The sequence below is a fragment of the Zootoca vivipara genome, chromosome 13 (assembly GCF_965207765.1).
Source record: "Zootoca vivipara chromosome 13, rZooViv2.hap1.1, whole genome shotgun sequence".
NCBI classification, from domain to species: domain Eukaryota; kingdom Metazoa; phylum Chordata; class Lepidosauria; order Squamata; family Lacertidae; genus Zootoca; species Zootoca vivipara.
The window spans coordinates 50,261,025-50,288,515 of NC_142596.1; the positions used below are offsets into that span (position 1 = coordinate 50,261,025).

Genomic DNA, 27,491 nt, shown 5'->3' on the forward strand with positions numbered 1-27,491 from the left:
ATGACTAGACAGGGCTCCAGCACTCTCCCGCCCCAGCCCTGCTCCCACACCGGAGTCTACCTCCCTCCGAATCTGAGCAACTTTATCTGCAAAAAACTTAGCAAAAGCATTGCAGGAGATATTGGGGTCCCTATCAGGCCCTGATAATGAAGGTGGTTCAGATAGATTGCGAACCACCTGGAACAGTCTCCTGCTGCTGCTTTCTGCAGATGCGATAGAAATGGTGGAGAAGGTCCTCTTCGCCGTCGCCATTGCCACTTGGTAGACTCGAAGTTGAGCTCTAGCCTGTGTTCGGTCGGATTCAGAATGAGTTTTCCGCCAACGGTGCTCTAGCCGTCTCAGTGACTGTTTCATCACCCTCAGCTCCGGGGAAAACCACAGGGCTGTCCGGGCTCCATGCAATCGGAGAGGTCGCTTCGGAGCCAAACAGTCAATAGCCCTGGTTAACTCCACATTCCAGCGGGCCACCAGGGAATCGGCTGAAAGGCCACCAACATGGGATAAAGCATCCCCTACCACTCTCTGGAAACCATTTGGATCCATTAAGTGGTGGGGGAGGACCATCTGAATAGGTCCCACCTCCCTGCAGAGGGGAAGGGTCGCGGAGAAGTCCAGTTGCACCAGGTAGTGATCTGACCATGGCACTTCGTTAGTTTCGCTTTTACTTAGTGTCAAATCACCAACATCCATAGAGGTAAACACCAGGTCCAAGGCATGTCTGCGGCTATGAGTTGGGCCAGACTTATTCAGGGACAGCCCCATGGAGGCCATGCTTTCCACGAAGTCCCGAGCGGCTCCTTGTAAGGTCATGTTGGCATGGATGTTAAAATCCCCTAAGACAACCAAGCTAGGTGTCTCCAGGAGCACATCCGACACGACCTGAAGCAGCTCGGGCAGGGAATCCTTGGTGCAGCGGGGAGGTCGGTACACCAAAAGGAATCCTGTACTGCACCTATTGCCCAACTTCCAGAACATGCACTCAGAAAACCTGGTCTTACCAATAGGACGCCTGGTGCAAACTAATGACTTCCTTAAAAAATCACTGCAACCCCCCCTTCCCTCCCCAGATGGCCAATGAGGTCGTGGATGGCAGTGGTCTTATTCATCATTGACCTGGCATTGCACAGCACCACTTTCAGGTCATGTGGGTATCCCTTGCTGATTCCAGTATCCATCCGGTCAGGACCAGACCCGGAGGCAGGGATAGTCCTCAGACAACAACTAAGCCTGCCTCCTCGGTAATGACATGGTCTGGTCTTAGCGTAACTCCTCCTCCTACCCGTGATCACTGAGATCGGTTGTCCCAGTGCATACCCCCCTGTGGAACCTGCCCCAGCCATTTTGTTGGCTGGGACCCACTCCTGGCAGCCCTGACCCCTCCCCTTAAAAACAAAATAAAACCTATATATAAAAAATACAATACAAACAAAAAACAAAAAATTACAAACAAAGTAAAATTAAACAAACCCAAATCAAACACATTCAAACATATAAGGTATTTAAAAACATTTCTTGCTGCTGAGAGTATGTGCAGCAACAGCAGCAGTGTCCCAGGCCTCTCTGCAGGCTTTTAGCTGTGTTGGTGGGTGCAGGCCCCGCCCCCAGGCCAGGTGGAATTGGCAGAGAAGGGAGCGGTCCCCCAGGCACTCACAGGCAGCAGGTTTAGAAGTAGCTCATCACATGCCCTATGTGCTCTTGCATGCTTTCTATCCTATCCTGCATCATAGCACAGCTTTCTCATACTAGATTTTGCAGGGAACTGCTCCAGATGGAATAAAATCTGAAGCAGACATTGCACACACTTTGCACTAGCAACAACGGCTCTCCAAATGGAGGCTGGCAACTCAAACCCAATTGCAGAACTGAGAGAGTTAGTTATTTCTCTCTCTCTTTCTCTCCTCCCCCCCCCCTCAGAATACTTACAAAAATATTTTTTTGTGAATGAGTACAACTATTTCCTACTCAAATATTTTTCATACACATGGGCCCCAGAATAGATGCTGGCTATTTTAAAGAAAGTAAAGAAAAATATACTATGTAGGCCTGGAGCAGCCAAACTAGTTGTCAAATGGAGTTATCACAGCCATTTCAATCTCTCAGTTAAAAGCCGTTTTTGCATCAGATCTGAAATAAGCTAATCCTCCAGGAAACACCATCCATTGCACAGTCTGACATAGCTGGCAGGCTGTCCTTACAGAAAGCCCAAAATTGGAACTGCAAGATGGTTACAAGCAGCTGAAAGACCTTGGCATGCATATGGCAGCTCATTACTGAAATCACAAGCATGCTGGCAGCCAAACCAAAAGTGCATTAATAGAGCTGTCCAAGGTCTGAAAATGGGACCTGCAGGAGTTGCCCAAGTTTCATGTGAACTATTTGTTCAGAACTGACCAGCACTTCTCACGGGTGTTTTATATGTGGGGTATCATTTCTTGAGGATATCTCCTCGGATTCTGTAATTACCTTCAGGGTACTGTATTTTCACAGTACAATGGTCACACCTTTATATCTATATGGTCAATGGCATGGTTCATAGCTCTTATACCACTGTGGCTGCCAGCATCATAATTCAGTGGCAGAGAACACCCTTCGCATATGGCAATTCCTGAGCTCAATCCCTACCATGTAGTTAAACAATCAGGTAGTAGGTGCTGAGAAACCTCTCTCTGCAGCAGACCCTGAAGAACCTCTACCTGTCAAGAGCACTGGACAGAAGGCCAGGCTTCTAATATTTGTACCAGGTCTGGCCAATCCAGATGACACATAATGCCTACCAATGGGTTCTGTGCATGAACTGAGTTCTGAGATCCAGGTACACACTGCTCTAGTTTACAAGGCTATGTGGCTCCCCATTCCATCCCCAGAGTCCCTGAACGTGGGTCTGTCTGTAAATGTGAAGAGAACCTGTCAAGACTTTAATATTTTGTCAACACTCCAGGCACGTGCCTTTTATAACAGGTAGTTCCATCAACTGGTATAGTATTTAACCACTAACAGCTGCATACATTTCTTTTAGTGACAGACTGTGCTCCAAGTCCCTTTCACTTTCATGAATAAAAACGCAGGTTCCCATAAACTTTTGGTGCTCACGCTATTTGTTTTGCACTATTTGGGTCTGCTTGAACTGAACTGTTTTGACTGAAACCTTTTACTTTGCTTATTTACAGGTTTTGAACAGTCAAACAATGAACTCTAAGTAACAGATGAATATAACAAACAATACTGAAGAAACAAATTATAGTTTTCTTTCTTACAGCAAGCCACCCAGAGCCCAGTTCCTCCAGCCAACGAATGTGTGGAAGGGGATAAAACAAACGGAATCAAGAAACATGTGGGGGGTGTAAAACATTATAGAAATCAGTTTGCAGAAAATTCTGCATAATCACACCAATTGCCCCCGTTTAATAGCTTTGATAAATGAACAGCTACCTCTGAAAAGTATCTGACATTAAACAAAGGGCTGCATCTCTGTTGAAAGTCATCAGGGCATTCACCATTTATTTTTGAATATGACAAGGCAATTTTCCTACGTTAATATGTCAATGCTTAATCACAGAGTATCGCGGGTTCAGACAATGTGCCATGAAATGTGCAAATCTTTACGCCATGAAATAAGTACTCCTTTACTGCAAATTAAATGCAGCCCTCCAGCTCTATTCTAAGAAGGCATGTAGAAAGCAAAAACAGAGGTTCTTCCACAGAGCAGCACAGCATAATCCATCTCACCAGAGTTTAGGGATTTGTCACGTAGGGCAACTGAAGGTGTCCTTGGACAAGCCGGAGTGGGGTGGCATATTTTCTCTCGCCACTTCTGTGCCTTGCTTGAAACTTGCAGAAGCTGACATCCCAAAGCATGAAGAGAAAGTTTAACTCTGGGATTCAGATGGGAACTGGAAATATGGCAGGTGGAAGCATGGGCCAATGACACATCCACCTTCTGCCATGAGAAAGAGGAACCTAGCTATGTCTTTTTGCTTGTGTTTTTTCCTCTAGATCATGGGTAGGCAACCTAAGGCCCGGGGGCCAGATCTGGCCCAATGGCCTTCTCGATCCAGCCAGTAGATGGTCTGGGAATCAGCGTGTTTTTACATGAGTAGAATGTGTCCTTTTATTTAAAATGCATCTCTGGGTTATTTCTGGGGCCTGCCTGGTGTTTTTACATGAGTAGAATGTGTGCTTTTATTCAAAATGCATCTCTGGGTTATTTGGGGGCATAGGAATTTGTTCATGGGGGGCATAGGAATTTGTTCTCCTCCCCCCAAAAAATATAGTCTGCCCCCCCCCACAAGGTCTGAGGGATAGTGGACCGGCCCCCTGCTGACAAGGTTTGCTGACCCCTGCTCTAGATCAACTTTTGCCAATCTGGTGCCCAGCATATATTTTAGACCAGTGGTCTTTGACTGGCAGGTCATGATCCACTACGAGGTCACGGGTGTATCTAAGATGGGCTACAATAGCAGCACTATCAACCATATAGATTGGGATAGGTTTTCAAATGTATGTTTGAGGCCTTAAAATGCAGAAGACTACTATTTTAGAGCACAAGTCCCATCAGTCCCAACCAGCAAGGTCATGCTGCCATAAGACCCAGCATCATACAGACATGCTGACTGGAGCACTGCTCTGCTGACTAGACTTTTGCTGAGCATATCTTGTATTTTAAGTGAATGGATGTGGCTGAAAGATTATTCTTGTCCCCAAAGTCAATTTTTACCATGTATTGCAAAGAATAATAATTTTAAAAATCACCAAACTCCAACACTTACCAGGTCCGCTCTTTGTTTCTGATTCCCAGCTTTTTCTAAAGTCTGGGACAGCTGAACCTTCAATACAAAAAGAAAGAAAGAGAATGTTAAAGAATTCAACAATAACAAAAACAGAAGTGGAGAGGAAAAAGAGTAAATATAACAAAGTGGTAAAGGGGCTCAGCTGTGACTCAAGAATCCCAGAGAACATGTCACCTCTGCTCAGCTTAGGGCTACATATCAATTGTAAACAGGAAGGCATCATCACAAGATGATCTTCCCCATTGCACTCCTCAGCTCACATTTCTCTCAAAATTTTGGCCAAAGTTGAAAAATGTTGAAAAATGTTTTGAGTGTTTTCTCCTCAAAAGCCAATATTAAAATGCATAGAGATCCAGCCAGAACTTCAAGAAGGGAGAAAGAATGCTAGGGAAAGCTGATGGAAGTCATCAATGGTAATTATGTCACCCTCTTAGAGCAGCACTTTTATTTTATTTTGAGGTTGACTCATGGGAAAACAACCTCAGCATAAATCTCAGAAGAAGGTGATTCAAAGGAGGAACCATAATGGGCGAAGTCTTCAGTGTGGGAAGGAGGGGAAAGAAATACTGCAATAAAAGTTTGTCTGGAGTATTACAGTCTCTTGGTTAAGGAACACTACTGCTCAGTTTTGTTGAAGGGACTCATATATCATATAAATAATCTCTGTATCAAGTCACTTGGATATAAGGTCTTCAACTGGAATTTCAGAAGAAAAGTTGGCATTCTTATCTTCTTTTAGAAATAACATTAAAACATGTTCTCCCACCACCACCACCACACTTCTCTTTCATGAGATCATGTCAGAGACCAATCATCTTCCCTATAGCTACACAGAAAAGATTAAAAAATAATCTCAGCGGATGACACAGAAACCCATTTAAACCAGAATAAACAAGCCCAATGAGAACAGAAGCCTTTCATACAAAATAATTCATGTCATTTCAGGCAGATACTCATTAAAACTCTCCAGGGTCTTTAGAACAGCATCCCTTCACTGCATGAAATGGTATTTACAAGCACAGCATCCAAAACACTGGTGAACAGCAAGTGGTTCACTACAAAGAAATGGTGCTGGTTGTGGATATAGTGGGGAGGGGGCATCAAGCCACGAAAGCTAATCACACTGAAATGCAACAAAACAGAAATCATAGTCTCAAGAGCTCAACATAAAACGTATTGCTCAGCTTCTCAAACAAACACCGCAATTATGAGCTTGCACCGGTCCCTGGGTTCAGCGGGAGCTACCATGAAGTCAAAGAACCTGGCTGTGCACACCCTGCAATCATGTCAGATTATTAAAATGAAGAGGTGCTCAAACAAAATGAATGTGATTCTAATATAAAGCTGGAGCCCAGTGTGGGAAAACGGAAACACACTCATTAAACACTGCAGGATATGCTTGCCCTGTGCAGACAACAGCGAGTAGAGGGTGAGCAAGAGGGGAGTCCTAATTAAATTACAGATAAGTTTGGAGCTAAAATACTGGGAGATTGTGTGTAAATATATGGACACCTAGAAGCAAATTATCCCTCAATATTTAATTAGGTTGAATTACATGAGGAGGCTGGAGTCAACAATGAGATACAAGGGGGAGGATCATAAGTTTTCTTGGCAACAGTGATTACAAAGTTCTTCAAAGAAAAGAACTGACTTTACATAAACACAGTGAAAATGAGTAAGTAAACTCTGATACTGGTACAACTAAATTGCTAATATTCTAACAAAAAGATGTAAGTTGCCCCTCAGATCAGCCTCCATACCAGAGAACTATTAAGTAGCCAATGTGACACTAATTTTCAAAATGATGATGATATCCCATCCGCCTGGCTGGGTTTCCTCAGCCACTCTGGGTGGCTTACAGCACATAAAAATTGTAAAACATTAAACATTAAAAATTTCCCCAAACAGGGTTGCCTTCAGATGTCTTTTAAATTATAGAATCATAGTTGAAAGAGACCACAAGGGCCATCCAGTCCAAAGCATTCCTGACAGAGCAGGAATCCGGACAAAGCATTCTCCGCTTAAAGACCTCCAAAGAAGGAGACTCCACCACACCCCTTGGCAGCAAATTCCACTGTCGAACAGCTCTTACTGCCAGGAAGTTCTTTCTAATGTTTAGGTGGAATCTTCTTTCTTGTACAGTAGTTTGGATCCATTCCTCCGTGTCCGCTTCTCTGGAGCAGCAGAAAACAACCTTTCTCCCTCCTCTATATGACATCCTTTTATATATTTGAACATGGCTATCATATCACCCCCTAACCTTCTCTTCTCCAGGCTAAACATACCCAGCTCCCTAAGCTGTTCCTCATAAGGCATCCTTTCCAGGCCTTTGACCATTTTGGTTGCCCTCTTCTGGACACGTTCCAGCTTGTCAGAATCCTTCTTGAACTGTGGTGCCCAGAACTGGACACAGTACTCCAGGTGAGGTCTGACCAGAGCAGAATACAGTGGTAATATTACTTCCCTTGCTCTAGATGCTATACTCCTATTGATGCAGCCCAGAATTGCATTGGCTTTTTTAGCTGTGCATCACACTGTTGACTCATGTCAAGTTTGTGGTCTACCAAGACTCCTAGATCCTTTTCACATGTACTGCTCTCAAGCCAGGTGTCTCCCATCCTGTATTTGTGCCTTTCAATTCTTTTGCCCAAGTGTAGTGCTTTACATTTCTCCCTGTTATAATTCATCTTGTTTGCTTTGGCCCAGTTCTCTAATCTGTTAAGGTCATTTTGAGGTGTGATCCTGTCCTCTGGGGTATTAGCTACCCCTCCCAATTTGGTGTTATCTGCAAACTTGATCAAGATGCCCTCAAGCCCATCATCCAAGTCATTGATAAAGATGTTGAATAAGACTGGGCCCAGGACAGAACCCTGTGGCACCCCACTAGTCACTTCTCTCCAGGATGAAAAGGAGCCATTGATGAGTACCCTTTGGGTTCAGTCAGTCAGCCAGTTACAAATCCACTGAATGGTAGCATTGACTAGACCACATTTTACTAGCTTCTTTACAAGAATATCATGGGAAGATGATGGAGTATATGGAAATGGCCGAGATGACCAGGAGAATTCGCGACCAGGGAGAAGAAGCGACAGAAGAAGAGTGGAAAGACTTCAAAATTTATTTTAAAAAATATGCTAAAATTGTATATTGAGATTAGATTTAGAAGTGTATAGAAGCTGTGGATATGGGAATTATGTGAAGAAATAGAGCTATGAAAGATCTGAAATTGTAAGAAATTTTTATTTAAAAAATGCATTGGAAATTGCTAAAGATAAAAGTGAAATGAATCGCAGATCAAGAGAACTCGAGGAGGTCCCTATATACAATGCTAAAGGAATTTGGATTTGTATTTGTATTTTTGTGTTTTCTTTTTATTGTTATGTTATTGTGTTTAATTGTGTTTTATTGTTGTTTGTTATTTTTGTTTTTGTTTTTTGTTGTAAAATTAATAAAAATTATTTGGGGGGAAAAAGAATATCATGGGGCACCTTGTCAAAGGCCCTGCTGAAATCAAGATAGGCTATATCCACAGCATTCCTAGAGGGGGACATATGCCAGTGGGTGGAGTCAGAGACCAAAGGGGACAGAGTAATAGACACGATGTTTGCCTTTGTACAATAGGCTACATTCCAGTCACAGAAAACTCAGGTTTCTATTTGTGCACAAGCATGCACTTCTCTCTATGCTCCATCCACGCAAGCAATATACATTTTCATAGTTCAAAGACACATTCCACCCAGACATAAGCATCTGAAGAGAGTACAGAGCAGTGCCAGAAAGGGACAAGACATGGATATGTGGCCTAGGGAGAGCCCCAAGAGGATCTGAGGGCCACATTTTGTCCCTGAGCCTGAGGTTCCCTACCTTTGGCTCTATATCTTGGTACATAAAATGCAAAAGTAATCAGACACAGCCTGACAGCCATACACAAACACTGTTAACTATGAAGGAGAAATCCACCTTTGAACTTAACCAATGGATCATTTAATCAGTGTGCTTCAAGAAAGCTCCCAGCCGGCGTAACAGCTTAAAAGCAGCAGCTGGAAAGAGACTTGGGAAGGCACAAAGCAGCCTGTTGAACCCCTTGATCCTGGCACACTTGGATTGTTGTTGTACCGGGCAGCCTCAGAGAAAGCCAAGGGAAATTACACCATTGTTCCTTGGAACTTGTCTTTCAGAGAGGTGGAACAGATTGGCTTTCCATGTCATGAATATGTGCCAAACTGCACCATAAGCCAACATGCTGCATTATATGGTCTTTGATATCTTAATAGCACTTTCGGTTTTCAACAACTACCCGTGAAACACTTGCCATTAAATTTATTGAGACAAAAAGGGACAGTTCTTGGCTAATATACACTGGACTTCATCTCTGGTAAACACAACAACGTGAACAGTGCCACCAAAATGTTTGCTACATTTTTTTTAAAAAGGTCCTGCGGTTTTGTGTGCATGGCAAGGCCACCCTTCAGACCACCCTTCTAAGTCCCAAAATAAGCACCACTTGGCTAGGACACTGCTGCCTCCTAGCTCAAGACAATTCCAAAGCAGTGCATACAAAGCTCCAGAGATTTAAAGAAAGACCCCATTATTCTGAAGCTCTCTAGAGCACCTAGCTAAGCCTCAAAATGATTTTAATACACATGGAAGCACTGTGAAATGTCTGTATTCCCATTATTGCAAACACAATCAAAATAAGTTAATGGGGACTCCTCGTGGAAGTAAATAAGAATATTGCCATAAGTCCCACAAAGGTGTTATGGAGGGAGTGCCCAGATCCAAAGGAGAAGTGGGAAGAGCCCAAGGAATTGGAGTTGGAGAATCCCGTGGAGAGTTTCAAAGAGTTGTAAGTTGTCAATTCTAGGGCACAAGAGGTGTCTGATCCCAGGGAGGGACCCAGTAGCTTGGGGAATGGAGATCTAAAAGGTTATCAGAATAGTTGTTCTTAAATATTTTTACTGATAGCTTTATTATTTTTGTAAAATATTTTGAGGTGTGGTATTTTTGTGGTTGGTTGGACAGTGTTCTCGAAGCTACCAACATGAGTCTGACCAAACTGCGGGAGGCACTGGAAGACAGGAGTGCCTGCCATGCTCTGGTCCATGGGGTCACAAAGAGTTGGACACAACTAAACAACAACAGCGATTTTTTGTGGTTTGTTTTTCTTTTACCATCAAGTGGCATATAAATTTTGTGAAATAAATGGCCTATAAAAGGGGCATATTTAGGGGAAATATCTGAAAGTGACTATACCAAGGGGAGGAGTACCTGGTGCCGAGGGGCAGCAAGATGGAACAGGAAGACTCATTTATGAAAGCAGGCAGGCTGAGGCTGAGCTAGTTCAAAAGGAGGCTGAGCTAGTTCAAAGCCCGGTGTTCTGCTTGGAAAATCAGACCTAACTAAGGCAGCCTTACTAAGCCTATTATACAATACTTGCAAACAAAAACAAAATAGTAAGCCCAGCTGCATGCAGAATTTCCAGACTGAAGAATCAATTAAATGATCATTAAATTGTTATAGTAATCATTAATCAAACAACTATTTAATTGGTGGACAGCCCTATTAATTGTATATATGAAAATATGATCAGATCCCTGCTCGTAATTTACCACAGAGCTTCAGCCTAGCCTTCTAGAGAATGCCAGACAGTGGATGCAATTTGTCTCAGTGCTGCAGCTTAACTTGAGGCACAAGTATCTTTTCAGACACTGAGAGAACATTTCTCTGCTTATCTTACTCTCTGAAGATTTTCAGTTCAATGGCTCTCCTCAAGCACCTCCTAAGGAACAGTAATTGTAGCTACATCAGTTTGCTCTCTCTCGCTCTCCCATAAAACTTGCACACAAACCTAAGAGGAATATTACACAAAGGTAAGTAAATCACAGAGGACCAGGAGCACTGTTCTCCTTACATCTGTGACGAGAATCTGTGAAGAAGCCATTAAGGCAACACAATGAATTTGAAATAGTTGCAATGGAAAATCCCTGAGAAATAACAAATTGTTTCAGGCACAATCTATTCATTATCAAATAGGTGGTTAAATTGGACACATCAACACCCCCAACTGCTTCTCTGGAGCCTGACTGGGAGCCAAATGCCTTTTTTGATGGATTATGCTGCTCCAGAGCAGAGTGTGGTTGTCACAGAAGCTCTGGGCTTCTCCATCTCTAGTAAATACTTAGCCTTTCTAACCAAATGTTCCAGGGCAGTCTCCGGCCATTGGACAACACATCCTAATCAGCTTGGATCCCTTCGCTATTTGTTCTCCAACCCCTGTCCTCCAATGTTCCTAACTGCCTTTCCAGCTCTGTTGTGTTCTTTGCTCAGACTAGCTAGAGCTCCAGAAGAGGCACCATCTCAGTTTATTACATTTGCAGCTCAAGGAAACCTACCAGGCTTCAATCCCACTCACTCGCCCATCTTAGCCTTTTCTCTGGATGCTTATTGCCTCTGGTTGAAGCATCTTGTTATCTATGTGCCAGGGTGCCTGATCCTCAAAAATGCATAAGGCACTGCTCAAGCAACCCCCAGAGTCTGAGTAACAAGGACAGCCTTGTGACTTACTACAGTTCCCCCCAGACGAGCTTCTCCTCACTCCGCATGGTCAATATTTGTGCTTATCTCCATCTGTATGTCCCCATCTCTCCCTCAGGTACCTACACTGTGCTTTGTAGAAATGGGTATTTTCATTCTCACTTCCTTCAATAGGAGTTACACCTAGAGTCTGCTACCTTATCACAATATTTGGTATTAAATACCTCCTATCTTTACTGCCTTTTAGCTTTAACCCCAAAAGTTGACAGTCCACTTTGAACTTTGCCTCAATAACCATAAGAACATAATAATAGCATGCTGGATCAGGCCAGTGGCCCATTTAGTCTATCTTCCTGTTCTCACAGTGGCTAACCAGATGCCTGTGGGAAACCAGTGAGCAGAACATAAGCACAAGAACACTCTCTCCTCCCTTGGTTTCCAGTAACTGATACAGTATTCAGAAGCATTGCTGCCTCCAACTGTGGAGGCAAAGCATAGCCATCTCCATTCTTTTTTTCACTTCTGTGAGAATCTGCATGGTAATCATTCTGTCTTTTCTAATAAACTATAAATTATTTCATTCTAAGTTTTGGTTCTCTACCTACTTACTAATTCCCTGAGGCACAAAGGTATATGAAATAAATGAAATAGGTGTCACCTGCCCTGTGGGGCATCATGACTCTGAGTTAAAGACCCAACTGGCCTGTTCCTACTGGGCTCAATTCTCCAGCACATGTAGATGACAACAACAGTGACAACCTCTGGACACTTTTTCTCCTCCTTGAACCTAGAGTGGGTCTGAGGGCCCAGAGAGCAATTCCAAGTTATTATCAAGGGGCCTTCTTGGGTTCCTCCTTTAAATATTTTAAAGCATGACATGAACCCATGATCACAGTGCCTGGACACAGGCAATCAAGTTTTATATCCACAGCAGTGACCACAGGAGGAATGACTGCTAGGAGGAGTGCAGAGAGAAGAAATGTCATGGTGCATCTGCAGCAGTACAACCGGATGGCCTTTATCTGCCCCACCTACAACACAACATGTCTCTCCCTTATCAGTTTCTACAACCGCAGCAGGTGCTACAACTCTGCAACTTTACCCCAAAGGCACACTCCCAAGACAGACAAATGCCAACAGGGACCCCCACCTCTCTTCCCTTTTCATGCCACTTTGTCTCAGGTACATGACCACGTCAAGTCAGTCAATACATTTTTCAATCTATTTGCTTCCCAACTTGAAGCAGAACAGGGAGGCACTCACTATGGTAACACAGCTGCTCTAGAGAGCACAGTCAACATACAAATCAGAATTCTAGGCTTTTAACACAGCAAAAGCCCACAGCATTTCCCTCCTCTTAATAAGACAGCTGTATACAGACCTAGCAAGTCAATTTGGGTGATTATTGGCCTCTTTACCTACAAGGTCACAGACCCGATATGAATCCCTGGTTTTTGAAATGAAGCTCAGTCAAGTTTCATCAATATCTCGGAGTCACTTCTTAGTCTCTGCATTTTCAATAAAAAGAGGCATCTCACAAAATTATACTGGAGAAATCACAAGCCAATCCTATTTCAGCATCTTTTTCAAAAACACAGAACCCCAATAAGGCTAAGCAAGTGGCTGTTTGCTATGAAATCCAAAAAAACATTTTCTTTTCTTTTTATCTTGCAGCCACTCTGAAACAATCACAATCTTTTGATTTGGGGGAGACAGCAACATTGTCTAGCTAGGTTCATACCTGTGTCGAGCATAATACAATCACAGCTGAACCACCTGCTCAAAGTATAGATCTACATTTGCTGTCCTCCATGACAAAAATTAGAACCCTGGACAAACCAGTGAAGGTGATATAGCTGCGCCATTCTCTCTCATTTTCTTGTAAAAACAGCAAAAGTAGTTCTGCTAATCTGGGATTCCAGCTAAAATCAAGGAAGGAATGGTTTAATTTGCTAAAGGAATTTCAGAGCATGTAAAGTCACCCAAATATATAATTTGGCATGGCTGTCTTGTTGTATTATCATTTGGAATGATTTAATGTGGTTTTTATTGGATTGTTAAATTGGAAAACTTAATAAATATCATTTAAAAAAATACAAGTCTTGTATTTGAAAAAGGTGCCAATATAACATATTAAAAGACACACAAAAATGTATTCACCTTCTTGTATGTGATATTTTCATACGTTTTCTGGTTTTGCTGAAAGGCGGAGGGCTTTGATTTCAAACAGCTGCGAAAAGCTCGATTGTGTGGGTGGAAAGTATTGTGACAAAAGTATGTTCCAACAGTTGCACTGCTAGACTTCAGTTTATTTGCATAGTACAATTCAGTGTATTAAAATATTGTGAAAGCTGGTATGAATAGTAATTTCTACCAGTAAAACATGCCAATTTATAGTACTATGTCAAATAAATTTCAGTAGTTAGGAAATGCTACTGAATTAGCTTTTTCATACCACACGTCATGAAAAAAATTAACCAGTGCCTTTAATTAAACAGAAGAAAGATTCAGAAGTAAAACAGTAAGAGTGAATACATCCTGTGGAACAGCACTAGCATGTTTAGCTGATGTTTATTTTAAAGCTACAGGTTGGAAATGATCAGAATGAATTCACATATGACATGACTCATGTAGAAATCGGAGTTATTACCTGGATGGCACCTTGTATGCCTCCTTGCAGCAACTCCTGAAGCCAAGCTGATGCCAAATGTATTGGTCTACTTTCCTCTGGACCATATCAGCCAGACCAAGAAGGAAGTCTTGTCATCTGGGCAGCCCAGGACCTCCATACTTCTTGTCCAGGCCTGTGCTCCCGAGAGGTCGCTTTGGTGCTGCTAATGCAGCAAAAACAACGTGGAAGGCAGCAGTTACGAGTTACCAGTCTCTGCAGCCACAGCAGTTTGGCTTCACTCTCAGAGGCACACTCCATTGTCTCTTGAGACAGATGGATGCCAAGCTGGATGTGTGAATTCTGAGCATTAATAGTCTTTGTGGCAGTCACACACAGAACATCACCTTTTCCCATCATTGACAAATACCTCCAAAGGGTAGATGTTGATAAAGTCAACAATCCATGACAACTCATCAATTGATGACTGCACTTTTAACCTATTAATTGACTCTCAGACTTCCCCAGAAAGTCAACTGGAAAAACAGAGAATATTAGACAAATGATTTCCATATTACTTTAAGGAACCGAGAATGTTATGGATCCCTGATAGTGTATCACATAAGTGAGGAATAGGAGAGGAGTTTTCTTTTCAATTTATTCTAATTTGATTTAATTGCTTGCTTGCTTGCTTGCTTGCTTGCTTCAGATGCTAACTTTGAAAACATGCCTGGTATGAAACATGCTGGCCTCCTTGCAATAACCATACAGAGATGAGGGAAGATCCCACCCACAACTACATACATGTCTGCCACAAAAGCCAAGCTGAGTCATGGACATCAAATTGAAATTCACTACATAGAGAGCTTCAATAAGCATGAAACTTCAAGGTTCTTGTGATGTCAAAAACATACATATTTAGGAATAGAGATGGCGGTACATACTGAACATCCTGCATTCGTGACCCTGAGATCTTCCAGGCACATCTGCCAAGTGACTTTGAATGAGCTGTGGTTCAGTGGCAGAGTACAAGTTTTGTGTACAAAAAGCCCTAGGTTCCACAGGCATCTCCAGGTAGGTCTTTAAAAGACCTCATCTGAAATCCTGAAGAGCCACTACCAATCAGTGTAGATAAAACCAACTTAAAACAGACTTCGTTTAAGGCAGTTTCCTGTGTACCTTAGAAACCAGGGATATCACTAGACCCATAGTATCTCTCTTACTTGGCTAACCATACTGGGCTCTGGTTTCAGTTTCGTACATCTTTTTGCCTCCCCAATTCTGGATGAGTAACAGTAGTACTACAAATACATATCCACACAGATTTCACATGGAACACCAGAATTCCAGAGTCTACTTGTCCTAGCCTATGTCACCATGAAAGCCAAGTAAGGTCTTCCAGCACATCTGGAATATGCTCAAAAAGGAAAAGCAGCTTGGAGTTCCCCTAAAAGGGTCGAAAGGCGGGAAACTTGTGCTGCGGCTTGTCCCCCGCTGAGGCCTTTGCAAGCTTCCCAACTGCTTTTCCTTGGCCGCATGACTTCAAAGTGTCTGTCTGCAAATGCAAGGAGCAATTGCACCAGCTTGTCTGCCAAGTGGTCACGAACAGTCCCCACCTCACAACTCTTGCATTCTCCTGTGCAGGTTTTGGCTGGGAGCCTGTGCTTTTTCCAGGTGTCCAGGGGGCTCAGCTTGCACCCCTCCCCCTGCTGACCCACTAAGGATTAGATTGGGTGGGAGAATGGGGAGGAAAGGGAGGAAAGGAGGACAGCACAGGAAGGAGAAGGGGGGGAATGGATCCCCCACCCCTAAAAAGTAGAAGCGAAAGTGCTGCTCATGCAGAGCTCCAACAGAGCTCCAGCTCAGCTGTCCTGGACCAAAGCTGGTCTGAGGAGACTGCAATGGCCCTTGCCCCAGGAGGATCATTAAAGTGAAGGCTGTCCAGCCAGAGGGAGGGGCAATCCCAGACCCAGGTTCACTGAGGAAAGGGCCTTTTCAGTAGTGGTGTCCTGATTTTGAACACTGTTTCCAGGTAGGTTCACCAGGTATTCCCCCTTTCAGGTGAAGACTTTAAAAACAATAATCCAGGCTTTCAATTTTTTGCTGATCTCATGGATTCTGCTGCATAATATTTTTCATCTTGCTTTCACAACTTTGCTGTTTTAGCTTATTTTTATCACCATCTGTTTATTTTTATGTGCTTGTTATTTTATTGCGAGCCAACCTGATAAATATGATTGAAAGAGCGGGTGTAACTATTAACAAGCAAACAAACAAGCTTCCTACTCATGGGCTGCATCTGCCCATCTCCTGGGTTCAAGACGTAAAGGTTGCTTTACCTTCCAGCAGAAAGTTACAGCGGTGCAACTCAGGTGTTCCTGGGTTTCTACTTTCACGCACACTGTTTATTGCAGAAGAAAATACAGATTCTAAATCTCAATTGGGGGAGGAAAGAGAGCAAGTCCCAGCACTACAGCCTGCTCATTTCTTCCTTCTGGTTTTCCTTCAGAAGCCTTGGCTACACAGAAGACAAAACACAAAGATCAAAAGGATCAGCAATAGTCTCCTGGGAATACTATGCTTTCTGTAAACACACACTTATTTTGTATGGTGCCCCTATTCCAAGCCAATGGCACTGTTGCCTCTGGGGAACTAGCATGCTGCCAAGCAAAACTGTCAGGTTGCAGCTCTCTCCTTGACAGAAAAAGGCAACATGACTGATGAAACTCTGCCAAGCCAGCTGCTGTTGGAGTTGCAAGGCAGCTAGGACAGCATCTTGCAGTCACGGCCGAGTGAACCTCTGATACTGATGGACTCCAAGGGAGTCATTTGACATCCTTGGGACACAAGAAGCTTGATGCTAAAGCACTGCCCCCCCCCCATACCGGACACAAAATTGTTCTCATCATGCACACACACACAAATCACAGCTGGCAAATTTACATGCTTAGCATGCAAGAACAACAAGGGCATCCCACTCGGTTCACTTTGTGTCCTTCACTATGTAACTTCTCTATTAACAGCCTACCATCTTTTTTTCCTCTTCCCTTGGCATAAATGGATATAAAGATGGCTAACCAGAGAACTGAACAGTAAAGAAAAGCAAAAGTAGGACTTAGTCATGTGCATTATAATTTTGATAGGTCAACTCTGAGTAGGACTATCACTGGCTACAACTCCACATGTCCATGCCCAGGACCAAACTTCTATCCTTCTAACCTCCTATAAATGGCATCATCCACAGGTGAACAAGTATGTAGACTTGGCTTCAATTTCTCGTTACTCAGACATGCTCCATCCCTCTTTAAATTCCTACATTGGCTTCCTATTCATTCATTGATACAGCACAAACTCCATGGCCTTGTCCCTCTATCTCTTCACTCCTGTATATGCCCTTCAATTCCATCCCCTTTAGCTGTCCACAAGTCTCATGCTCCCTCAAGCAGCTCAACCATTTCTCCCTATCCGACTCTTAAGTCTGTATGAAGCTAGCTCTCTTTCAATTCCTTCTTTAAATCTACCTTTTATGTGAAACATTTGCTTGACAAAACATCTTAGTTCCATGCCCTACTGAAGGGGTGGGGAACTTGTAACATTCCTTTTGGAACTCCAGTTCCCATCAGTTCTTGCCAGTACAGCCAGCGGTTATGGGAATTGGGGCCAAGCAATATGTGGAGGATTATAGGCACTCCACCCCATCCTACTATAACCAAACCTGAAGATGCATAACTCAAATAAATTCCCATTTATTCCAGCCTATATATTCTGACCCTTATGCTGTTGTTTCCTCTTTGTCAAATTTTAGATCATAAACTCTCCAGAGACATGCTACCCACTCATATTTTATAGAGTTGTTATGATTTTTTGTCATTATTAACAATAAGTAATGTATGAGGGGTTGATAAAGGTAATGCTTGAGGTAGTGAATGGTTGTAATGGCTATGTGAAATGGATGGCAAGTTACATTGCATGAATTTTGTGCTGTTTGAAAAATTGCATTATACTGCCTTGTACCGGTAACACACTCTAATGTTATTTATTTATTTATATTATGTTTTGGGTACCGTTTATGTACTTTGTTATGTGATTCATTTGACACAGTGTTATTGGTGAGAGAGAGTTTATATATGTATATACACACACTTATATTATGAGTGTGTATATTGTAAACTGCTTTAAGATCTTTTAGATTGTAAGTGGTATATAAATGGAAACATTAATACTATAGTGATAAAAACTAGATCTGAGATTCCTAGAAGGTGCCTGGAGCCCATGTGGCACAGTGGTTAGAGTACTGGACTAAGATCTGGGGAAAACAGGTTCAAATCCCGAAGCTCGATGGGTGAGCTCATTGCCTCTTAATGATGGAAGAAATGGGATGGAGCTCCTTGAAGGAAAGGAGGAAAATAATTCCAACATAACCGCCACGAACAATAATAAACAGGATGGGTAGGAAGATGATATTTATTTATTTATTTATTTATATAAATATTTATAGACTACACTTTCATAAAACTATAACAAGGAGAGGCAACTCAATAGAAACTATATGAGTCATACACACCATCAATCCTTTGCTGTGCTTTATTCTTTTATAATTCTGCTTTTCAACTAGCTCTCTACTTTTCCACCCATCTAATCTTCCATTTTCTTTTCTGATTTTAGCTTTGCATTTAAAGATTTTAAATGCAAAATTACTGCATTAATGTTGGGAGTACTTTGCTAACTCAAGTCGAAAGTGAGATACCAATGTAAAAATAAATAAATGAATAGGAAACAAACCAATAAGTTTCCTCAAGGATATTTTATGTTAAAGGCTCCAAGAAAAACAAGAACCCCACTACTTGCCTCCTTGATATTTTTGCATTCTGCACTGCATGGAAATGAAGTGTTCCCCCTCTTTTTGTTTCCTAATATATGAAAATGTATTTCAAAAATCAACAAAACCCAAGAGAATTTTTAATGTGCTGCAAGGGCTTCAAGTAAACTATCAATCTGATTCCCCGGGAGCAAGCAAATCAACAAATATATTCCCTCCTGGCATCCTCCTTTTAAAGGATTCACTGCTGTTCTAATTGACTGCCGCTGAAGCAAGTTAGTCTATAAATAGGAAACAGGGAAACAGAATGGAGAGACGAAAGCACATTAAGAAGGAGTGAGCTGCAAAAGAAGGTGAGGATGCTACCGAGCTAAAACAACCTTTGGGTGGGGCGGGGGTGAGTTCGGCTGGGAAAGAGAACATTGCTAGAAGGGTGCAAATAAACGTGCACACCTCTGTTTGAAGCTGCAAAAGATATTGAAAATGGGGTAATATGGTTTTAAATTCTCTAAAGGAAAAAATGGAAGGGCTAGTTATAATGCAGAGCACCAGTAAATAGACATATTCTAAGTCTAAGCTAGTAGCATTATCAGGCATAACACAATACCAGGTGCTTTGGAAATTAGAATTCTGCCACAGTGAAGTGCTCCATGAGATAAGAGGTTAAATTAAGCTGTGATCCCATACTTTGATTTGTGAAAAGAGAGTAGTCTGACTCGAGACCAGCACTTTGATGGAGCTGACATAAAGTTGTGTCTAGAGACTGGCACAAAGGAGAAGACAGACTCGGGACTAGCAGGGTCATGGAATGTTTCCCATGTTGCGTTCAACTCTGTCAGAAACTACATCTAAAAATTTTGCACTGGAAAGACTGACACGGGTGCCGATTTTGGAGAAAGATGCAAGTTCTACAAATATAGTTCTGGATTCTCAGCATTTTTTCCTAAGCAGGCAAGGTTGTGTACAAACACTTGTAGTGCTTCATGTATAGATAAGACTTACTTGTGGGTATATGTAACTCCTTTTCCAAGCAGAAGAAAAACACACAAGCCAAAATAGGCATGTTGTAGTAGACAAGACTCTATTAGAGAGTTGGACTACAACCAGGGAAATCCAGATTCATTTCTCCCCTCTGTCATGAAACTCACAGGGCCAAGTTACCATCTTTCAGCCTAGCCTACCATACTGGATTGGTGTGAGGATGTAAGCGGATACCATACACATCACTCTCCATTACTTGGAAGAAGATGCAACAAACAAATAGATTGGGGTGGGGGTGGAGCTGGTGTATCTCCCAATATGTTGAAGCTATTTCTGATGTCCTCACAGTTTTCACACAATGCCCTGCAGCCTGCAAGGCTATCTTACTGGATCTACATTTAAAGCACTGATAAGGCAACCCCAAAGCAATGCACCATCAAGCCAATGATATTCATGTGTCACTGAAGGAAGCTCAGCAAAAGTCTATCACACCGCTTTCTGCATGCCAATTACCTGAAGCCAACAACCCAATCACACATGATGAGGATCTGTCAACTAGAAGCTGGATCCTGTCAATCAAGTTGTAAGTTTTATATTCTCCACTGCATTCTCCATTACATTCTCTGAGCAGACAGACAATAAAATCTACTGCAAAGTAAATGAGAGAAGCAAATGCATTATGCTTTAAATATTTTCAAGTCTCCACTTTTCACATTTATTCTCTTCATTAAGGTGTCTAAACATAGAAGTCAAAGAAAGATGACTTCAAACTTGAAGGCTGCCTGTTTCAGAGACATAATTAACAGCCAACGGTAAACAGGCTAATGTATCTAAGAGGCTAATATAGATTTCTGGATATATGCCATAAAACAGCTCTTAAGAACATCACAGCCTGGTTGAGAACATGTGGATACATCTTGGGAGGTGATCTCTTTTCCACCCTTGATCCTTCCCACACTCAGGCATGGAAATAAATTCCAAGAGCAAGTGAAGCTTATCACTCTGGTAAATGGAAACTACTGCTGACCTTAACAACAATAATATAGAGAGAATGTGAAATCAAGGAGCTGTTGTGAAGTGGTAATGAACTTTATGAAAGATGCAATGAACTTCGACTTCTTATAGATTCAGAAGTATCCCTTTTACTATCCAAGATGTGCATATGAGAGAGGGCCAGACAGAAATGAATTCTAAAGCATTGTGCTTGCATTACGGAAAATAAATGGCACTGCTATCTCTCATTGGGCACACTTCTGCCTTCACTCACAGAAATATGAATCAGAGAAATTCTAGATCTAGAAAGACTGAAGCCCCCACATACTATGTTACTTAAATAAAATAAAATTTGGGTTTTCCCATTCACATATATGTCACCACCTTGATAATTTTGTTGTTGTTTTTTAAAGATTTTCTTGATTTAAAGAAATATAATGTCTCTCATAACATTTTTACAAATTGGTTTCATTAGTTGAGACATTGGGAAGAAAGAGGGGGACAGAGGTAGATGGGGGGAGATGGGGGGTCAGGTGGCGGTGTTTCTATTTTACTTAACATATGTTGGGGGGGGGTGTTTGTCAGCGTTGCTTGTGCAGGTTCTCTGTTGTTCCCTTGTGTTCCTTTGGTGTTGAGAGAGATTGGGGTTGGCCTAGGGTATGGTTGTTCATTTGTGGTTGGCTGTAGTGGTTTTTGTTTCGTGTGTGAGTGGGGTGGGTCAGTGTTTTGGACCAAGTTAGCCATATTGATTTGTATGCTGTTGGTGGATTTTTGTCATTGTCTTGTTGGGCTGTGTATGTGATAAAGGGGAACCATACTGGGGTGAAGTCATCTTCTTCTATTTGTCCCCGTGTCAGTTTCAGCTTATTGGTTAATTTTTCTAGTAGAGCTGTTTCCCATACTATTTGGTACCATTGATCCATGCTTACTCCTGAGGTCTTTCCAGTGTCTGGTTATGGTGCTTCTGGTTGTGGAGAGTAAGTGGGTTATGAGTTCTTTGTAATGTATTTGGGCATTATTGTCTTGGAAAATGTTTAGTAAGGCCAATTCTGGGACCATTTCTAATGTTTACTTGGTTATTTTACTTATTTCCCGTATGGTTGTTGTCCAGAATAGTTGAATTTTGCGGCACTCCCACCACATGTGGAAATATGTGCCTCTCCAGCATTTTGGTGAGGTTCCTGGGCGTATTGGCGCTAGTTTTCTTGGTGTTAGGTACCACCTGTAGGTGAGTTTCAGAGTGAGTTCTTTCTTTTTTGTTGATATGGATTTAAAGGGGGGTTTAGACCACATTCTGGTCCATTGAGTGGGATTAATCTCGTAGCCTATATCGTCTTCCCATTGTCTTTTGATTGTGTCTAGGGGACTTGTGGGATTTTGTAGTAGTATTTTATATATTGCAGATACCATCCCCTTGCCATGTCCCTTTGTCCTTAGGAGGAGGTTTTCGAAGGTTGTCAGAGGCCTAGTTGCTGCTGATTTTACTGCTGGATTGTTTAAGAGGGCATGTAGTTGGTGTTGTGCTAACCAGGGTATTTGGGTGTTTTCTAGTTTATCCTGTATTTCTTGTGTTGACAGAGGTTTGTCATTTTTATAAAGCCTTTGGTTTGCCAGATTTTTATCTGGAGGTTTTGTGCTGCATGGTGGAATAATGGGTGGTAAGACAAGGGGATTAGTGGGGATGGGGTTGGGGATAGTTTGCCTATTTCTGCTTCCCATGCTTTGAGCATGGTTTGTGTGTACCTATTAAGTGTTATGGGAAATTTCCTTTGTTTGGGAGGAATGGGTATGCTGTACAGATACTTTCGATTGAGACCCTTTCCAGGTGTATCCATTGTTTTGTCTCATCTTCTAGTATGTATGGGATTATATGGCGTATTTGGTTGGCTCTGTAATATGTTTCTATGCTGGGGATGCCCCATCCTCCTGCTGAGGTGGGGAAGTGTAGGTATTTGGTGCTTATTCTTGGTTTTTTTATGTGAGAAGATAAAAGAGTGTAATTTTCCCTGCCATCTTTGAAGTTGGGTTGGGGGGGATCCAAATTGGGAGGGTTTGGAATAGGTAGGTTAGTTTTGGGAGGGTGATCATTTTGATCATTGCCATTTTGTCTGAGAGAGTGAAATTCATAGTGTTCCATCTCTTTAGGTCTTTGTTTATTTGCCGCCACAGGGGTTTGTTATGAAAGTATAATTTGTTGAGGTTTTTGGTTATTTGTACCCCTAGGTATCTGAACTTGGTGTGACAAAGTTTTATCTTGGTGATATTAGTAAGCACATGGCTTCTGATTTTGCAAAGTTTACTTGTAGGCCTGACACCGTTGTAAATGTGTTGAGTTCTCTGGTCAGGGAGATTGCTGTGTTTAAGGGGTCTGATGTTGTGACCATTAGGTCATCTGCAAAGAGCCCTAATTTATATGTTTTGCCTTTTATTTCTACTCCCTTGGTGTCTGTGGATGCTCGGATTCAGATTGCTAGGGGCTCTAGAGCCAGAATAAAAAAGGGAGATAGTGGGGATCCTTGCTTTGTGCCTCTTTGGATTACTTACTCCCTTGAAAGTCTGAAAACAAAAGCTGAATGAGCAACCTAAACAACTGAAGTATATATGCCCCTGTATCCCAAAATGAGTTTGGGAAACCCCATATCATATATTGCTGGCTACTGGCTGGTTGGCATGGCAGGGTTGTCTTGGTGGTGGCTCGCTGCCCTCTTCAGTAAGGTACATCCGTCTCCCTTGTTATTAACATCAAGAAGAACTTAAAATTATTGCAGTTTAACCTGCAATCTTAAAAATGTTAGTACCGGTAGTGATTATTTTTAAATGTCATGTTCTTAGTGGTTTTTAAAATGGGTGTTGAAACAAAACTAAATAAAATAAAAATATCTAGCTTGTTGGTGTTTGCTGCCTTCAATTTCTTTAGGAGGAAGGCCAGGATATGAATAAATAAAATCTTCATGACAGGGGGACTATATCCAGTGAAAACTGAGTTTTCTGCACAATGCTCTTTAATACATGATGACCCAAATAAAGAGCTTGGGAGAAGGAGTGGACAGATGCAGTCCAAGCTTTGGGCCATCTGACGTAATACACCTGTACTTCCAGGCTAGTGTCCTCCATGGGATGCCTTAGCACATTTGGAAAATCCTCATTGTGATCAACTCCCATCCAGAAACCTATGTTCCCACTGTGGAAGGATGTGCAGATCCAGAATTGGCCTCCACGGTCACTTACGGACACACTGCTAAGACTGCGTTCACAGAAGACAATCTTACTCGGCCACAAGTGATCACAAAGAGACAGACAGACAGACCTAGCATCACAATGCTCTATTCACGAAGGTGTGAACACTTATCTGAATAAATTGAACATGTAAATCTGTACTATGTGCAAACCTGAAGTCTCACGCAACCCATCTCTTTCCTGCTGTTATCAAAAGTAATATTCACAGCACATGCACCATTCAATAGTACTACTTGTTTTATTTAGCATAAAATAAAATTTGAGAAACTGCATTGCCGAGTCCGCAGAATGACTGCGGATTTGCTCTAAACCACAAGCCTTTCTGTTTGCTAAAAAGCTTTTGCAGCAACCAAAGCTTGTTTGACTTTAACACTGATTAAGCCAAAAGGATAAGTGGAAAAACCCAAAGAACTGAATAGAGCCAGACGAATTCCCTGAGACCCTGTTATGTTTTTATGGAATGGCATAGATATTAATCTACAATTTAGTGTTTGCTGGTGATTTAGGCACAAGGTGCTAGGAAACAGATTTGCTTTTTAAAAATATTCTCCGCATCTCAGAGCATGAGTAAGCCTTCTCTTCAATTTCCCACAATAAAGGAAAATACTCAAATTTAGACATGGGCATAGTGCTATGACAAGTTCCTGTTTTCATGTTACCCGGGAGGATTTATGATAGGTAGAGCAATCCAAACCCGCAACCTACTGTGCCAGAGGGGGCGGGAATGAGGCAGGAATGTCTCTCCACCCAGCACTCAAGGAGCAGGGGTAGACCTTCGGGTCTTGGAATTTCAGTGGCACCCTGTGTGACAAATCTCTCTCTCTCTCTCTCTCTCTCTCTCTCTCTCTCACACACACACACACACACACACACACACCCCTCTTGCCTTCCATTCAGCATCATAGTTGTGGTACCCAGGAGGCTCTGTGCCCAGTGCAACTGAACTGGTTGTGCTCCCCTAAATCCGCCTCTGAAATGAGCACTCCAACGCACTTGGTTAATCAGCAAGCAGGCGGTCAGTACAGTTAGAGGTATCCCCACCAGTGATAGGCAGTGTAACTCCAAAACAGAGTGTTTCGGGGAAGGGAGAAGACTGAGAAAGGCCGACAAAATATCAGGCAACACTCACAAAACAGAGCCAACTCCCCACAAAAAAGGCCCAAAAACCATCAACTTAGAAATATGGAAGGGGGATGCGCCAATAGATGTGTCTGAGTATACCATGGTCTCACAAGAGCTACTTTGGGGACCTCATTCATACACACACCATCTCTTTATCCTCTCTTCCTATGTCTGATTTCCTAAATAAGCAAAAGAAAAAATAGCAATTGGTGATGATACCCCTCTGACCCAGGTGAGATCTAGTCATTACCGACTTGACCTATCAGTTGAAGAACAATTAGCTAATCCTCGGCGATTCAGAGAAACTGGCTGATATAGACACAGAGTTCTGAAATGTTTTTTCTGGGATGGAACTTTGAGTTAGTGTTGAGTCACAGCAAGCACACAAGAGTTCAGTTAATAATGAATTGTACTCACAGCTCCCTCCCTCCCTCTCTCTCTCTCTCCCTCTGGCTTTCTCCAGTGGACAACTGGTAACCAAGAGGCAGAAGATCCCTCTCTTTATTATGCACAGAGAGAAACTTATGGGTACAGACCCCTTTGCCAACATTTGCTACACACAGCTCATCAAACAGTAGCCCTCTGCAAGGCATTAATGTGATCTGTATGAAATAATATTCTGTATTCCTCTCTTTTTTCACTGAGAATGCCACTCTCTTAACAAACTCTGGTTCTTTGAGATTATGCATTAACTAGTCTCATTCAGCCCGTTAAGAAAACGGGCGCTAGAGGTGCGACGGGGCCGCGGCCTTCCCTCCCTTTCTGCGCTCGGCCGCGGGGCGCGCCGGGAACGCAATTAAACAAAATCGCTCTCCCGCCGTGTCCCGCAGTCGAGCGCAGAGAGGGAGGGAAGGCCGCGGCCCCGCCGCTCCTCCCACGGGCCAGGTAGAGTTGTCAGGAGGAGGAGGAGGCGGACCAAGATGGCGGCATTGGAGCCCGATGCCACCATCTTGGTCCACTGCCGCAGGGAAACGGGAGGCAGAGGGTTGGGGGGGAGAGAGAGTGCGTCCTGCCTCTTCATCCAGTCCCTGTGTCCGTGGGGCACATGTGCATTAGCGTGGACACAGGGACACAGGGACTGGACGCAGAGACACAGGGACTTTATTATATAGGATGCTTACAGGCTTCTTGTCTACTTTTTTTTCAACTCTCCTTATCTCTCTCTCTCCTTATATCTCCCCCTCCCACACACTCACCTATTTCCATGATGTTTGTATGCCAGAGCTAAGAAAAATAGTGCTCTCCAGATGTTATGGGCTACAGCTCCCATCAGTCCCAACCAGCAGGCCCAATAGTCAGGGAGGATGAAGATGTAGCCCAGGCATCCCCAAACCTCGGCCCTCCATATGTTTTGGACTACAATTCCCATCATCCCTGACCACTGGTCCTGTTAGCTAGGGATCATGGGAGTTGTAGGCCAAAACATCTGGAGGGCCGCAGTTTGGGGATGCCTGATGTAGCCCATCAGCATCTGCAGGGCAACTTGCTGACAACTGCTGTTATACGCCAAGCAACTTTGATCAGGCACCTCTATCGAAAAAGGTATGCACTCCCATTGGCCCTGTTTACCAAGGACAGCCTTGTCCTTCTGGTCACTATCCCAATAAATTATTGTCCCTATTTTTGGGGAGGGTGTCCTTCCTGCAAAAGTGTTGTTAACTTGAGTTTTATTTTTTGTTTATTTTATTTTAACAAGATTTTTATGTAGCAAATTCTCTAAGTGGCTTAAAAGAAATATTAACATTATAAATAAAAATCAGTTAGAAACAAGTAATTAAAAACATTTAAAAGATAATTAATGTTAACAGCAAGAGATAAAAACATGTTAACATCTACATGCCTGTTGTCTTTGTCCATGGAGTTTTCTTGGCAGGGATACTGGAGTGGCTTGCCAGTTCCTTCTCCAGGTGGATCACGTTTAGTCAAAACTCTCCACTATGACCTGTCCATCTTGGGTGGCCCTGCATGGCATAGCTCATAGCTTCTCTGAGTTATTCAAGCCCCTTCGCCACGACAAGGCATTGATCCATGAAGGGCAGAGGAACCAGAGACCAAATAGCAAACATGCGCTGGATTATGGAGAAAGCTAGAGAGTTCCAGAAAAATGTCTACTTCTGCTTCATTGACTATGCAAAAGCCTTTGACTGTGTCGACCACAGCAAACTTTGGCAAGTTCTTAAAGAAATGGGAGTGCCTGATCACCTCATCTGTCTCCTGAGAAATCTCTATGTGGGACAAGAAGCTACAGTTAGAACTGGATATGGAACAACTGATTGGTTCAAAATTGGGAAAGGAGTACGACAAGGTTGTATATTGTCTCCCTGCTTATTTAACTTATATGCAGAATTCATCATGCGAAAGGCTGGACTAGGTGAATCCCAAGCCGGAATTAAGATTGCCGGAAGAAATA

General features: G+C 42.6%; 1 protein-coding gene across 2 annotated transcripts in view; it reads right to left on the bottom strand.

Moving 5' to 3' along the window:
* Positions 1 to 27,491, bottom strand: part of MAD1L1 (mitotic arrest deficient 1 like 1) — a 482,869-nt gene that overhangs the window by 261,093 nt on the left and 194,285 nt on the right. For both annotated transcript variants that reach the window (XM_035130662.3, XM_088656937.1), the window contains exon 13: positions 4,767 to 4,823. In XM_035130662.3, the coding sequence (XP_034986553.2) occupies positions 4,767 to 4,823 (57 nt within the window). The remainder of the gene's footprint in view (positions 1 to 4,766; positions 4,824 to 27,491) is intronic.